We start from the raw sequence: 15,987 nt of genomic DNA, 5'->3' as shown, positions 1-15,987 counted from the left end.
TCCTGTCTCAAATCTCAATCCCTGAGCTACATTTTAAGCACTTTACTTCACAAGTATCCAAGATTTAAATAATGTAAAAGCAGCCAGATATCAGCTATATTGTTTTCATGATCTTGCTCTGTTAGATTAGGAAATTTGAAAGTAATTTTGTTTAAAAAAACTGCTCAGATAGAAAAGCTTAAAATGTAGTTCTGACTAAAAATATAGTATAAAAATGTACTTTTTAAAAATGTTTATTTATAGAAGTAAAAGCAAAGTTACAAAATATAATTTCCTCAAAAAAATTAAAATAGAATTACCATATGATCCAGCAATCCTACTTCTGGGTATTTATCCAAAAGAAAGAACTGAAAGCAGGATCTCGAAGAGATATTTGCACACCCAAGTTCCCATCAGCACTATTCACAATAGCCAAGAAGTTGAAGCAACCCAAATGTCCATTACATATGAATGGATAAAGAAAATGCAGTATTAACATACAATGGAATATTATTCAGCCCTAAAAAGGAAGGAAATCCAGGCCCTTTTTGGCTCCCTCCTCTTCAGAGACGGCCCTTACTCTGTCTATGGAGTGTGTACCTACTTTTACTTTAACCTGAGCATCTAATTCCCACACCTCTTTACTTGCCTTTCTCTTGCCTTACACTCAGTGGTCAGGCTACGCCACAGCTTTCTCTGTGAGAACCCCATCATCTCCCCAGCTCCATCTTTTGAAGCTTCTTCCAGCAGCATCAATAATGGGAATGCATTATGTATGCAGTATGTATCTCTAAATAAATCTACTTTTACTCAAAAAAAAAAAAAAAAAAAAAAAAGAAAGAAAGAAAGGAAATCCAGTCACATGCTACAATATGAATGAGCTTATAAGACATTATGCTAAGTGAAATAAGTTAGTCACAAAAGACAAATACTCTGCGATTCCACTTACATAATATATCTGAAGTAGACAAATTCATAAAAATACAAAGTAGAATAACAGTTGCAACAGACCCGGAGGAGGCGGAAATAAGGAGTGTAATGGGTACAGAGTTTCAGTTTTGTATGATAAAAAAAGTTGTAGCGATCTGTTGCATAACAATACGAATATACTTAAACTGTATACTTAAAAATGGTTAAGACAGTAAATTTCATGTGTTTTTAACAACAATTAAGAATAATTGTTTAGAAAAATAACTAGATTACTTTGGATATTCTTTCATTTTAAACAAATTTTCCGTAAAAATACATAAATGCTGGGGATTTAACAGTGACCAAACAAAAATACCATTAAGTACATCACAATATTTATGCAAATCTCTTCCCTATTTCCATGCATCTGCTTCTGCATGCACTCTTAATTAAAAATAAATAACCTGACAATATATAACACAGTACCAGGAGACTATAGTCCAAAATACTGTGGGACCCTATTATTTCATATATTTGCTGCAACCCCTAGGATTAGCTGTGTGAAAAATGGTCCCCTCTAAAATGCACCAAGTGTAGGTAACTACAGCACAATAGAAACTACAGCTCCAAGAAGGCAAGGGACCATATTATTTGTTTCCATGAATTTCAAGAGCCTAACTTACGTAGGCATTTACTAGACACCAGTGTGCTTAGTAATATAATTGCCCCCAACAGGCTTTAGAGTTATATACAAAAGTGTTAACAGTGGAAATGGGTTCCAGTTTTAATGCTTCATTCGTAGACAAGTTTAGCAAAATTTGTTGAGCATTTATTATGTGTCAGAGTTAAGAGCTTTTTGTCTTGTTTAAGAAAAATGGTCTGCATAAAATTAAAATACATTTTTCCATGAGTGCAAGAAATTGGCAAAGAATTCTAAGCAGAGTATTTTCAGATATATCACCGATGACTATAAGAAATATCAGACTATAACTCAATAAAAAAAAAAAAAGAAATATCATGCATTGTCTATGTAGAACCTGGATAAAATCGGGCCATATGCAGTATCTCAAAGGGTTGTTAAATCATATCCCCAAATACATCAGGATAATTTTTTTTAAATACACCTAAGTTTGCTATAAAAATGTCTTAAGCACTTCAGGGTGAAAATAAGAAAGGAACAGTCAGGGAAACAGATCGCATCTTCCTAACTGTAGAGGGAAAGCGGGAAGAAGAGAGTAATACTCCCTCACCCCAGTATGACACAGCTGACCTTCATGTTTTCAAAAACTGCTTATGATTATGTAAGTCACTGATTTCTCTTTTGCCGTCTTGCTTCTTTCTTCCTAATGTGTTGATCATATCATTGACTATAATTACAGATTTAATAAATTCCAATTAATTGCTCTGGTTACAACGAATTTTGATTCATAACAAAGTTTATAAAGAGGCTGTTGATTAACCATGCCTTTTGTCCTTTTTTTCTATTATTTGTCTTAAGTTACAAATTTAACACTTCAAAATAACTGAACTGGGTCAAAAAACAAAATTCATTTTCCTACTTGAAAGAAGTCCTAGTAAAAGATAAGAAAGTAGTAATATAGTGGAAAGGATATTGATCTGAGAGTCAAAATATCTCTGTCACTCTAAATTCTGTCAGTGACTTTCGGCAACTCACTGAATCTTGCTACACCTTAGGCTGTCAAAAGATGGGTGCTGGAGATGATGAGGGTTTCCAGCTCCAGCAACGTGCCGTTTAACTGCTATTAACATGGACAGTCTGGTTTAATTGTACTGTGTTTGCAAAGAGCTGTAACTTCTAAGCAATCCAATGTCAAGTCAATGAAGAACATACGGAATAATTTGAAAAGATCCATCTCAGCAGCATGTAACCGTATTTAAATTATTTGCAGCAAACATCTGATTTTCTATGAAAACCATCAAATTTTTTTCAGAGATGTAGATTTTAACTGAGTTCTCTCATTTTGTAAAGGGCAAGTCTTTGTCTTGACCTGAGTATTTTATATTTTAACCCCTTCTTCGAAATCGTTAAACTATTATTTATTTTGTACATATAGGGTGAGAAAATTCATACTAAATTAGATAGGCACATCCAAACTTGTCAAACAAGTAAAACTTTCCAGTTTCCATAAGCCACTCAGAGTTTAAAAAACACTGGAGCAAAAGTACAAATTCAAATTACAGCCCAGATTTGCAATCAACTCTGAAGAAAATAACTTTCTTCAGTAACTTTTTCAGGGTCTTCTAAAGGGACCAATTATTAAAATCTAACAGTACTAACAACTTACCCACGGTGTGGTCATAATACCTTTTAAAATAATGCTTCAGCACACCAGGGCCCATATAATAATGCTAAATGTTAGAGAAAAGGATAGTACTGTTGTGACACAAGAAATATAAAAATATGCTTGTTTTTCAGTTAAGCAGCAAATTCAAAAAAATCAACTAATTATTATCTATTAATGTTTATAGATACCCAATCGATAACTTACAAAGCATTATGTAATAAAACTTTTCTACAGATGTTCACCTTACATTTTAAAACATTTTCAAGGAGGAAAACAAAACAATTAGCAAGGAACAAGAAGAACTAAATTTCTAGTGGCAACACTTACATGTTACTTTACAAAGTAGAACAACAAACAGAAAAGGAGATAAAAGAACAGAAGAGATACTAAATTCTGAAACACTAGGCACCCTTGTGCTCTTGTTATTAAGAACTAAAATGGCCACATTACACAATGCAACGTGATTTAACAATGACGTCATTTACAGAAAGCCACTGGAATGAATAAATAGGAGCAACTGAAAAGGTCTGAAGACTGCCTTCTCAGTGGTTTCAAATCATCAAGGCACCTAGGTTTTAAAGAAGACCTTTTCTACTTAAAACTGAACTCAATGAAAAAGCACTTACACTCGAAGAATCAAGTATAATATTAGAAAGAAAGCAAATGATGCAAAAACATTTGATGCTGTATTTGATAAAAGCATATTTTAAAACAAAATTCTCTTCTATGACCTTTTTGCACTAGAATGGTAATTTTGAACACATTTAAATCATCTAAACCTACTTATCACTAATGTTCAAATGCACTAGTCTAAAACACAACTTTTTTTTAACAAATTAGGTCTCAGCAATCTGACCCCAAGTTTAGCGACACTGTTGGCAAACCAACTCTGGTATCACATTCAACTTAACTTCTAAGAGGAGGCATTTTCCTAACCTCGATAAAACTGAGCAGATGTGAGTCTGAAATTTGCTTCTTGAGTGAATTATAGCCATCAAGAAAATATGTTTTATTCTCCTGCCAAAGCCCAGCCCTGCACTCTTTATTAGGAAGAACTCCCACGAAGTTATCCAAACTCAGTCTTTCAAAACCGGCCCCTCCTCAACCTGGGGGAAGTTTTCTGGATTTAGCAGTGACTGACTAAAAATGTGAAGCTTTAAGCTTAAAACAAACAAAAAACCTAGATCTACGAGAGTATGACTACAAAATGAGAAGAAAGGGTGCTGAAAAGGGGGAAAGGGTGTTGATTAAAAAAAAAGAAAAAGCTACTAACTTCAACAACAACAACAAAAACTAAGAGCCCATAGATAATTTCACTGTCTGGAAACTAAACTCAGTTTACTGGGTGGTCCCTTCCTCACTACCACCCACCAGGGGCAGAGCCACGAAAAACAGGAATACAGAGATGGCTGGCTTATTTTGGTTCTAAGTTTGTGCCTTTGCGTGTATATTCAGCAAAAAAAGTAAACAGTGAAAGTCAACAGGAGAGGTTAGAAGATTTTTAAAAATAATAAAAATGTAAACAGACTAAGTGCACACCATGGAAGCTGCAGTCTTCCACAACCAAGTAATAATAATGTCTCACTTTGCAGAGTGCTATCTACCTACTTATCTGTATCTTACAACATGATTTCACATCCAAGGCTCTTTCCACTACATCATACTGCCAAGAGGTTGTTTTTCCAAAATAACTATATACCAGAAAAGGGAGTAAAATGAGAGGCTTTGTAGCATCCAGGCAACAGATAAAGAGCACTAAGATTCCAGGAAATGATTTTATTATCTTTCATTAAGGATAAAGTCAGATCAATTGAAGGGGGGAAAAAACGTTGCACAAGTTTGACAAACCAGAAAGGAGGAAACCTGTATCTTCAGAAACCACTATTAATGAAGCAAGCAATCTCAACTCTCACAAAATGGCCTTTCAGAGCCTCATTCTCTCCTTAGCAATGTCACGCTGCTGCTACCTTACAGAAAGGCATGCATTTTCTAAGCTCAGAGACCATCAATAACAGCTAGGTAGCTCTATCCTATGACATATTAAATGGCAGACTTCTCCAGAGTATGATTTAGCAATGAGAGTGCCTTCATAACTGTTCTTTAGGGCTTAAGTTATAAACCTTTTAAAAGTTGCAAATTAACACTAACTGGAACAATCGCAGCTTTGCTTTCCTGTGAAGAGCAAAACTGCTGGATACAACAACCTAAGAGCAAAGAGAAAATACACAAATGTAGATTACCTAGAAAGTGTCTAATTCTCCAGGCTGTAGGGTTCAGGTTTTATTAAACTTTTCCCATTTCTACTCCCAAATTCTTAGCCTATAAAACACTCGCCAACTCTAGAGCATTAAATTTCAAAGAAACAAAGATACCTTTTCTAACACATTTTTAACAATCTAAAGGATTTCTCACTTCCCAAGTTAAAATTAACAGGTAACGCATCAGACTAGAACTAATGGCAAGCAGTCTCATCACTAAAGTGCTTCTCAGTATCTCAAAGTCCTCATCTAGAAAGGCAGTTGTATAAGATGATTTCTCAGGTCCCTTCCAGCTCTTTCTATTACATGATCTCCAATTCACTAAGAAAATTAGTCTTAAGGCTCAAAATGTAGTCATTTTAAACATGCTACAAGAATGGTAGAAAGTTAGGGAATGTGAGCAGACCACCCCGCCACGGATTTTCCTTAACTGCAGGAGGCAGGAAATATGGTTGCCTATTTGTTATCCTCTCTTACATAAGAACCAGCCTAAACGGAATGAGGACACTATAATAAAAGTAAACAATTAATAAACCTACACATACTCCAACAGAAGTAGATGTTCAGTGGTATTAAGCTATTTCCCATCATTTCTACATATCATGCCAGAATATAAAAATGTATATGTATCCTTATTGTGCTTTATTTAAGATTAGTTCTGTGACAATGGAATTTAAAATGACAAATTCTAAATGAACTTTTACCTTTTTAAAAAGATGTTTTAAATTTCAAATTAACCAACAGTGAACACAGTTCAAAATAAATGACTGAATAGTAGCGTTAACTGACTCAACATACATTCTAATATATACTTTTTCCCTGACGACTCTTTTTCCCCTACAAAGTTCTCCTTATTCCTAACTCCTCTCAACTCCACCTCCCAACTCCATTCCAAGCCCCACTCCTTTTCTTTCCCCTCCTTTTTCTTTTTTTCTCCCCTCCCTTTTCAACCATTCACTACTTTCAAAGCAACCTAGGAAGTGCTCCTCTTACCTAGGCAGTATGAGAATCACCTAGGAAACTTATTACAAATATACATTAGAAAAAAAATTAGTACTTTCAAGGTAAGTAGAATTTTAAAAAATTAAACCTTGATTAACCAGCTTGCTCAGAGGATAGGTTACTCCGGTTAACTAAAGATTAACCAGGGAACTTATTTTGTTGAAAAATCCTTTGGAATCCATTGTATCACAGTTCCCTTGCTTACAATTCACGAGAAATATCTGATGACTTACTGTCCTAAAAATAGGTTAAGTTTATAATAACTTCCTATCCACAGGAGTAAGCCCCCAGGCCAAATAAAGCCTTCAAGGTAAGAACAGTTTTACATTTTTAAAGGGTTGTAAAAAACAAACAAAAAAGTACCTGTAACAGAGATCACATGTAGCCCACAAGGCCTGAAATATTTACTATCTGGCCTTTTAGAGAAAAAGTTTGCCAACCCTTGTTCCGTAGCACCAAAGGCACTGGAAGTACAGAGACCCCCAAGAACATTGCCCAGAAGTGCTCCTTTCTCATCTGATTACCTGAAGAAATAAAAAAGTTTCCATCATGTCAATTTCAAATGATTTAAAGAGAATCATTGCTGTTTCTCTAATTGACTTGCTCTCAAGAAACTGTTACCCTCAAAAGGTTCTACTCCCTTCGTTAGACTCAATAGTTTCAGCTGAGATGCTAGGTAGTTCCGGAAATAAATGCAAAAGATTGAAGCCTTACCTGAGGCATTTGCGATAGCCAAGGGCAGGCTTGGAAGCTGGTGCACCTGGATTCCTGAGGCACCCAATGCGCTGAGGTTAATGGTCTGGAGGCCAGGCATGGAGGAGAGTTGAGCAGCATTCACAGTGACTGTGCCGGCAGGGATGGAGGCAGCTGAGGCAATGGGTGTAAGGGTGGTACTGCTGCTGCTGGTCTGCCCCAAGGAAACACCCTGCATTGGGGCCAAGGTGATTGTCTGGGCCTGTGGGTTCTGAACTTGGAGGTTCTGCAGCTGAAGAGTCTGCCAACTGACTTGTCCATTGGGCCCCACTGTTGGTGTCCGGATGATGATGGGGCCAGAGTTTGGAACAGCCTGAAGCTGAAGGTTCTGGAGGGTTTCCTGGGAGATAGCTTGAGTTGTAAAGGTCTGCCCAGACAATGGGGCTGCTTGGAGGGCCTGGAGGGCCTGTCCCCCCTGAACTAACTGAGGCTGGATAAGAATTTGTTGCTGTTGCTGTGTCTGCTGGTTTTGCTCTCCCTCTTTCTGTTGACTTGCCTGCAGTGAGCCTCCAGATGTCTGGTTTTGCTGGATGTTCAGAGCATCAGACCCCTGTAGCCCACTGACCCTCTGCGGTGTCTGGCCTTGAGAGTTGGTCCCTGCTGATCCGCTGGTGGTAAAGTTCATAATTCCCATGTTGCTGGTGGTAGTAGTTGTTGAGTAGCTATTGGCATTGGTGAAAAAGGAGCTGGAACTGGCTTGTGATGATACCAAACTGGCAGAACTGATGGCAGTCCCTGAGGTGACAGGCTGTGAGCCACTCTCCTGGGACCCAGAGCTGCTGATCGTGACTGCCTGAGAGCTAGGAGTCAAGGTAGCTGCAGAAACGCTGTTGACAGGTAGCAAGGTGATATTCCCATTCAGGGCCACTGGTACGTTGGTCACATACTGAGTCTGTCCTGAGAGTACATTATTAGCCAGGCCTTGGAGGGGGACAGCCTGCTGGAGTAGATTTGGCATAGCAGCAATGATGTTGCCTCCACTTCCTCGATTTGTGATGATCTGCTGGTTTGCACCTGGTATGATCTGTATCTGACCTGAACCATCCTGCTGCACTTGGGCCCCAGTGGCAGCAAACTGCAGCTGTTGCCCATCAACAGTCTGGAACTGTGGGATTACTTGATACTGAATATTAGGCATCACTCCAGGTAGTCCTGTCAGGACTTGCTGGTTCTGTAGGTTGGAGGTGGCAGCCACAACATACTGCCCACCAGAGACCGTGCGATTCTTGGAAGACTCACTGCCACTGTTGCCATTGGTACTGCTGCCACTCTGTTCCTTTGAGGTAGGGGTGGCCCCAGAGGAGGAAGAGATGATCTGCCAGCCATTGGCACCCTGGGAGAGTTGTGTGGCTGTGAGGTCAAGCTCACCTGTGCCCCCTGACTGGCTTGGGCCCTGGGAGTTGTTGCTGTTTTCATTGGGTGACTCAATTCTGCTGCAAGTTGCTGCCAGCAGAGCCAAAGGGGATGGCTGGGATTCCTGGACAGAAATAAGGGAGAGGAAAGGAGGGAGTTTAATGACACCCAACTACCAGCCCAGGGGGCACTATACAAAAAAACCCAACCAGCCAAACAATGCAGACAAATAAAGAGAAAAAAAAAACCCAAATAAATAAAAAAAACAAAAACCTGACCTGTCTGTACTACTGAAATTCTCATCTTTGGGGATCTTCAAGTCACCTGTCTCTGTGCTTACTTCCCAATCTATAAAATGGTTTAGCACTTTCCTAAAAATTCTTCCGTGAAAAGACAATCACCTAAGAATATCTACATCCTCTCAACACCTTCCTCACTCTGTCCAAATCATCACTTACCTGCCCTCCTCCTCCTCCACTGCTGCTGCTACTGCCAGTGCTGCTGCTTCGAGCCTGAGAAAAGGCACCACCACCATTACCATTGCCCCCATTATTGCCACCAACTCCTTTTTCAATCTTCACCACAGCTGTCATTTCATCCATGGAGTGATCTTGGTCTAAAAAGAAAAAGATAACTTAAAGTTGGGGGAAGGAAAAGAATAAAGTGAGGAAAGGTTAAACAGGCTATGATGAAACAGAAATGACTAACAGGGAGGTGAAAGGCACCAGTGTAAAAAAAAAAAAAAAAAAAAAGAGGATTGGGGGATAAGGGACAGTTGTAGGACGAGTAGGACGTGAACTAGGCTCGGTGGTGCCAAAACTGGGCCTCAATTCTCCCTTGCACAAAATTAAACTCAGAAAACACTGAGAAGATGCTTGTGGTATAGAAAATGTGAAGGTCTGTTGGCATGTTTGAAAGAGTTTAGTGAAAGTATCCTGGGGAAAAAAAATAAGGATAGGTAAGACACAAAACAACATGTGGGTGGATGGAAAGCTTGCTAAAATTAGGGTCAAAGGAGACGGAGAAAGAGAAAAATCCAAGTGTAAAAAGTAACATGAGGTGAGGAGGAGAAACGGGAAAAGAACAGATAAAAAGTTTTGAGTGGGGAATCATTTCTAACACTAGTAAGGGGCTAAAGGGGTCCAGTGGTTAGAAATCAGTAGGTTTCAGGGCTGACAGAGAGCGGGCCCTTGAGGGAAAGGGCGGTTTCGGGGTGAGGGGCGTGGAAAGGGCGGGACGGTAGGGGGGAGGGGTAATCTACCGGGGGGGAGGGGTAATGTAGGGGGGGTTGGGGAGGGCCTTGGGGCCGGCGGCGACCAGAGGGCGGACCAGGGAGGCGGTTGGCACGGGCGGGGCCTGCACTGCTCGGGCCGCCCCCGCGGCTCCAACCCCCGGCAGGAGGAGCCTCAGGCGGGCGGCCGAGTAGTGGGGGGTAAAGCCCGTCCCCCGTGGCCGGGGCGGGCAGGGGGCGGGCGAGGCCACGCTGCCCCCTCCCCCGGGGCGGGCGGCCCATCCCCCTCCTCCTCGGAGGCCCCGCCACTGCCCCTTCTCCCTCCCTTCCCTCCGCCCCGGGCGGGACCAAGGCCGCCGCCGCCGCCTCCCGCCCGCCCCCCCTCACGGCGGGGACCGCCCGGTCGGCCCTCGCGCGCGCCCCCTCACTTCCCTCCCACCCCTAAGCTTGGAGTGGACTCATCCTTACCGCTCATGGTGGCAGCTGAGGGATGAGCTCAAGGGGGTCCTGCCGGGGGGGTTGGGGGGGGCCAGGAAAAACGCGGACGCTGACGAGGCAAGCGAACCCGGACCGGACAGGGAGGGGGGGGGTAAGGAGGAGGGAGCAGAGCGCCACAAGCCCAGCCTAGGCCCCGCCCCTTCACTGCTGCCCCGCCCAATGAGGGAGGGAGAAAGGAGGGATTTGCAGAAGAAAGACGGGCAGATGACCCAATGGAAAGACTCAGTTGCTCTCTAAGGCGTGTAAGACAAAGTTGCGTGCGTGGTGTCCGCCCTGAAAGAGCGCCCTCTCAGTTTTAAAGACCAATGAAACATGCAGGAAGTGAAGATGGGCGGGAACTAGAGATGATAGGCTTTGGAAAGAAACCAGTCAACTGCCAGGCGGGCTCCCTGAGTAGTAGGGATAGGAAGAGCTTTTATTGGAGTGACAGAACAACGACCAACCAGAACCCTGGACGTGCCTGGGCAAAGTACTGGTGGGAGGAGGTAAGAAGTAGACAGGAATGGGATAGGATGAAGCCGATCAAAACCAATCAGAAATCAGGCGGGCAGCCAGGAAATTTATGATTGGATTAACACTGAAAAGAGACAGGCTAGGACGTAAATTGACGTGAACTAAAAGCCAATTAAACGCCCTGTGCATTCTGAGGGCGGGAACTTAGAGTGGGCAGAGGAGAACTGGCGTCTCCCTCAGTTACTCAGTCCAATGAGGCGGCGGGGGAATCCAGGCACCGCCTCCAACTTGGCCAATGGGCGTTACTAGAGCCGCCAGTCGTCAGGGAGGGAACAGGGCTGTGCCAAGAGGAGCCCGTCGCCATTTTGGCCCTCTTCAGGGGCTGTGTTTACAGTGGTTAGGTGGCAACGCTTTCGCAGAGTCCTGCGGCTCAACAAGTGTCCGGGCTGAGCCATTCGGCGCTCAGTTCGGCCTCACCACCAGGGCTCGTTTGAGTCTTCATTTAATCACTCTTAAAAGTACCTCTCAAGTCTCACCCCTCCCGGGTGGGCAGGCAGGCAGGCAGGCGGACGCCTCTGAATGTGGTTTAAGCCCTGTGGGTGCAGGCGAAACGAGATCTGGCGAGGGCGCTCACACAATCAGTTAATGCTGACCAGTTTGCAAGGTCTTTGTGAGACTCCAGCAAACGCCATTTTATTAAGTTCCCCCAGACAAAAGTGCTATCTACTTAATGGCGGGTTAACTTTTCAAGAGCTTGCTTTCGAGGCTGCAGTATTTTGGAGAACCTCCCAGAGTCAAGGTCCTGTAAGCCACTTCCCCACTCCTTAATTGTAAATACCCTCTGACATAAAGCACGATAGCAAGATAAGAGTTCCAGCTTTTTTGCGACTACAAAGGTTAAAAATTTTTCCTGAGACACCTGAATTTGTGGCCTCCCATTCTAACGCTCCTTTATCCTAGTTCGGTGATGGCAGCCTAGGTGGCTTGTCAATAACATTCTCTTTCCCACTTGGATTTTATATGTGTCACTTCGTAACTTACAACTCAGCACTTCGTGTTATGGTAGTCACGTCAGTCTTTAAAGTCTGGATTCCCCGAAAACAGGCCTCTGCTGCTTTGGGCAAGATCTAGAGGTGAATTCCTACAGTGTTAGGTGCCTAGGTCAGCTAAGCATCTTGCATTCCTTATGTCATTCTCATAAGTAAGATATTAGTAGGTATTACAGATATGTGTTTTTGTAAGTGAAGAAATGGAGGCTGGGAAGTAACTTGCCCAAGATCACAAAGCTAATGAATTGTAGTGCCAGATACCAATCCAGAATAGTTCCACAAAGTTTTCTGCAGGTTCTTAAAGTGAATAAAGTAGTGCCTTGTGTAACTATTTATAAAAATGGGCTTAATTAAAAAAAATTTAAGTTACAAAAATGTTTTACTTTTACCTTTTAGGTCCTGAAAAAAATCCTGCCCATACTTCCAGGACAGTTCTCATGCCCCCTTCCCTCCTGTCTCAGTATCATTCCCTTCTATAACTTTTTTATAAAACATCACATTGCATTTCCATTAATAGCATGTCTCCCTAGATCAAAGGTTTTCAAAATATAATATCAGGGTCTTTGTCCATATCCTCTGGACTGTTTCTTTAAAAAGGTAAATTCCTAGACCCCATCTCACACCTACTAAATGAGATTCTCAGGTGGGGCTTGAGAATATGCATTTTAAAGTAGCTCTTCCATTAGTCTATAAATCAGAGATTAAGAAACACGAAGGAAAGAAACTCAGAGAAGAAACTTCCAGAAGGAAAGAAACTTCCTGGAGGGAAGAAACTGCATTACTCATCTTTGTAAACCAAGCTCTAGAGATTCCAGCAGCTGTTTAGTGTGTTTAGCAAAAGACCACACCCAAACTGGCAGGCGGGGAGGGAGGAGGAACTAACTTTCTGGAGCAGTCCTCTGAACACATCACGTGTATTGTCTTACTTAATGTTTCAACCATTTTAAGAAATTGTCATCCTCTTATACAGATGAGAAAACTGAGGCTCAGATACTTCAGTTAAACTATGACTGTTTTGTTTGGTTCCAAAGCTTGTGTTTTTTCCCCAGTTCTAAGCTAGTCTAAGCCTGAAATGGGAACTAGGGTTTGATTTAATTCCAGGTAGTGAAGAAAAGGCCTAGATTTAGACTCAGAAATTCTACAGCCATCATCCTTTTCACAATACTCTCTCTTGCTTCTCCAGGACAAGACAGAATTCGGAACCTGCCTAGTCAGGGATGTCCTCAACATAAGCTTGTTTACTGATAGATCCCAGGAGCAAAAGAACATGATCCATCTTGTCCAATTCATCTGTGAAAACCTGAACCAATTTTCTTTAGACTAAACAAAATGAAAAAACAAAAAATAAACTTATTTCAAGTGTGTCTACATAACCATTTATGAAATCACTTAAATAACTCCTAATGACTGTGTTTAAAAAGCAGTGTGGATTATTTGAGAGTTGTCTTGCTTCAAAGCCACTTAAGCAGTACTGTTCCAGAGTGGCAGTCAGTGGTTTGCCCTGCACCTATTCAGGATCATCTTCCATAACTGTCCATTATACTCTCTTACCCTTCACTTTGTTCTTTATTGAAGTTTTCCCCAAAAGTATGCTTTCTTGCGTCTCCAAAGTTCAGAACCACAGTTCATTGAGCTTGTCCTCCTTCTGGGCTCATAACTCTTATCTTTAATAAGAACGATTTCTAATGAAGTCTTTCCTACATTCCTACAAGTCTTTCCCAGTTATTGAATACTCTGTCCACTATGCTCTTTTTGTTTGTTTGATTGTTTTGTGGTGGAGGGTAATTAGATTTATTTATTATTATTTGTTTTAACCAGGGTACTGGGGATTGAACCCAGGACTTCATGCATGCTAAGCATGTGCTCTACCACTGATCTATAACCTCCCCACATGCTTTTCACATACGTCCATTAGAGGTATCTAAATGTCACATCTCCTCCAACCAGACACAGTAATCTGAGGGCGAGGATGATGCCTTTTCACTTTGTATCCTCAAGGCCTGGGATATAGTTGACACCTAGTAAACACTTGATAAATGGAAGGGGAAGCCTAGTCCCCCAAATCCTGAATGTGTCTCCAGATATTACAATGCCAAGGACTGATGCTCAGCTTCAGTTGGTTGCCTTTCACCAGTTAAACCTGATTTTGAAGCTACTCTTTGTTTTTAGCAATTTCCCACTTAGGAATCTGGTAATGTGAACATTTTACAAATTAAAATACACAAATGATTCAAATTCTCCTCTTTTTACCATCATTGTAATCTTCCCTCTCAGTAAGCTTTCAACTATAGCTATTAAACGAGAGGTGGTTTAAGGCATGGTGGGGAAGAGGAAGAGAAACTGCTAAGAAACTAATTCCAGGATCCATCTGCATTTTTGAGAGCTAGAAGAGCCCCCTGGGAGACTCAAGAGAGGAGCCTAGAACTAGCAGAAAGCATCACTGAACATTTAAATCTGACCCCTAGGGACTCCAGCTTGAAACAAACACGTAATCAAACTATTTCCCTCCCCCAGACATCCAAACCCCTCAGGCTCCTCAGCTCACCAGACCTGGAAGGAAGCAGGTGCTTACTTACTGCCAAGTTACCCTCACCAGTCACCCCCACTCCACCCGGACCCGGACCTCTGCATCCCAAGGGTGACTGGGGTCCTGCCTGGCAGTTCAGCATTAGAAAGAAAAAAGAAGTTCCTCTTTTAACCAAAAAATGAAGCAGTTTCCTTTTTTCCTTCCTCTCCTGGGACAAGAAGCCCTGAGTCCCCTCCAGAGTCCAGAGTTGAGGAGAGAGCTACACCACCCCCCAGCTTCTCACTCCCAGAAGGGAGGATGGCCCGGACAGGCTCAACAGGTCTATAAAAAGGATCTGCCCTCTCCAGGCATCAACAGCCGCGGCTGGAGGAAGGAAGGGGAGGGGGACGGGGCGGGGGGGGGGTTGTCGGCCAGGGGCTGGCCCGGTTTCCCCCCTCCCACGGAATTGGGGCCACCCGAAGGGCGGGCGGAGGGCCGGGCTGAGGAAGGAGGGAGTTGCATTCATAAACAAACCCGCCAGGGCCATGAGGTGCCCAGAGGAGCGGGGTGGGGCTTGCCGGCCTCTCGGGCCCAGCAAGGAGCTGGAAGACTGGTGTGGGCCGGGCCGGGGCCTCTCCACCCCCAGTTTCCGGCTATGGGTGGACCATCTGGCTCTCCCCAACCGCAAACCCCTCCTTCCTGCTTTGCCCTCCCTCCCTTGAGCCCCAGAAGCCAGCTGAAGTTCGTAGAGGCCTGACACCTGACTTCTCTCTTCTTCCGGAAGTTTTCACTGTCCCCAGGGCGAGTGGGTGGTTCTTGTTGGGGGGAGGGGAGGCCCTGGAACACCATGTTCAGGCCTTCTTGGGGTGCCCAGGGAGATGTGGAGAGGGCGGGAGCTTCGCAGACTTTTGCCTCCGAGAGCGGTTTTCCCACCGCTGCCCTGACGCTGATGCCCAGCCTAGAGGTAACCTTTACCAGGCCTGCTTCTCTCTGCTCTCCCCTCCCCCACCGCGGCAGCTGATCAGAGGTGCCTGGACATGGGTCCCTGGGCGTCTTCCGGGAAGAACTTACCTTCAGGCAGTCCCAGCCAGACTAGTAACTAATACCTGTAGATAGTATGGTGTCTCTTTCTTACTGATGGGAAAATAAATTTAGAACTTGAGAGGTGTGTCCGACCAAGGTCTCAAGGCAGAGTTAGGTGGGACTCACTGATGCCTGTTCTACTCCAGCATTTCCCAAAGTATGGGGGCATTGAACATTTCCGTAAGCTTTCAATAAAATTTTGGAAAGAAATTGAACTACATATCAAACCTGTCACTTCACAGGTGTTACTGTTAGGATGAAGAAAAAAATATCCCTATACTGCGGAACAAGGAGAACCTGATCATGATAAAAATAAGAAGGTGGAAGTGGAGTGTGAATGACTGAAGTCTGGGGAAATACATGGTACCATCCTGGTTTCACCATCTTACATGTAGCTGTTTGTAAGAAGGATGAGGGAGAATGAGGATTCTTCAGTGAAGGGCTGGTCTAGATGATCCACAAGGTTTCTTCCAGCACTGACATTCTAAAGTTTACGATCAGTCAAGGAGTATTTCCTCACAGACATAGAAAACAAACTTAAGGTAACCGGGGGAAAGGGAGTGGGGAGGGATAAATTGGAAGCTCAGGATTCATAGATAACTACTAT

The 15,987-nt window shown here is 42.9% G+C and overlaps 2 protein-coding genes across 4 annotated transcripts in view; one reads left to right on the top strand and one right to left on the bottom strand.

Annotated features, from left to right (window-relative positions):
* Positions 1-10,377, bottom strand: part of SP1 (Sp1 transcription factor) — a 42,223-nt gene extending 31,846 nt beyond the window's left edge. The window contains exons 1-3 of one of the 2 annotated variants that reach the window (XM_064491045.1): positions 10,260-10,377; positions 9,019-9,176; positions 7,169-8,684 (exon numbers count right to left, since the gene is read on the bottom strand). In XM_064491045.1, coding sequence (XP_064347115.1) covers positions 7,169-8,684; positions 9,019-9,176; positions 10,260-10,266 — 1,681 coding nt within the window. In that variant the 5' untranslated portion in view covers positions 10,267-10,377. The remainder of the gene's footprint in view (positions 1-7,168; positions 8,685-9,018; positions 9,177-10,259) is intronic. The other variant, XM_031462447.2, reaches the window with a different exon arrangement.
* Positions 10,378-15,014: 4,637 nt separating this feature from the next.
* Positions 15,015-15,987, top strand: part of SP7 (Sp7 transcription factor) — a 31,849-nt gene continuing 30,876 nt past the window's right edge. For both annotated transcript variants that reach the window (XR_010382930.1, XM_010986619.3), the window contains exons 1-2: positions 15,015-15,261; positions 15,623-15,922. The gene's annotated coding sequence lies outside the window, so the exon portion shown is untranslated. The remainder of the gene's footprint in view (positions 15,262-15,622; positions 15,923-15,987) is intronic.

This window comes from Camelus dromedarius, chromosome 11 (assembly GCF_036321535.1).
Source record: "Camelus dromedarius isolate mCamDro1 chromosome 11, mCamDro1.pat, whole genome shotgun sequence".
NCBI lineage: Eukaryota > Metazoa > Chordata > Mammalia > Artiodactyla > Camelidae > Camelus > Camelus dromedarius.
The sequence above is the reverse complement of the archived record's forward strand: the minus strand, read 5'-3'. Positions and strand labels throughout refer to the sequence as shown.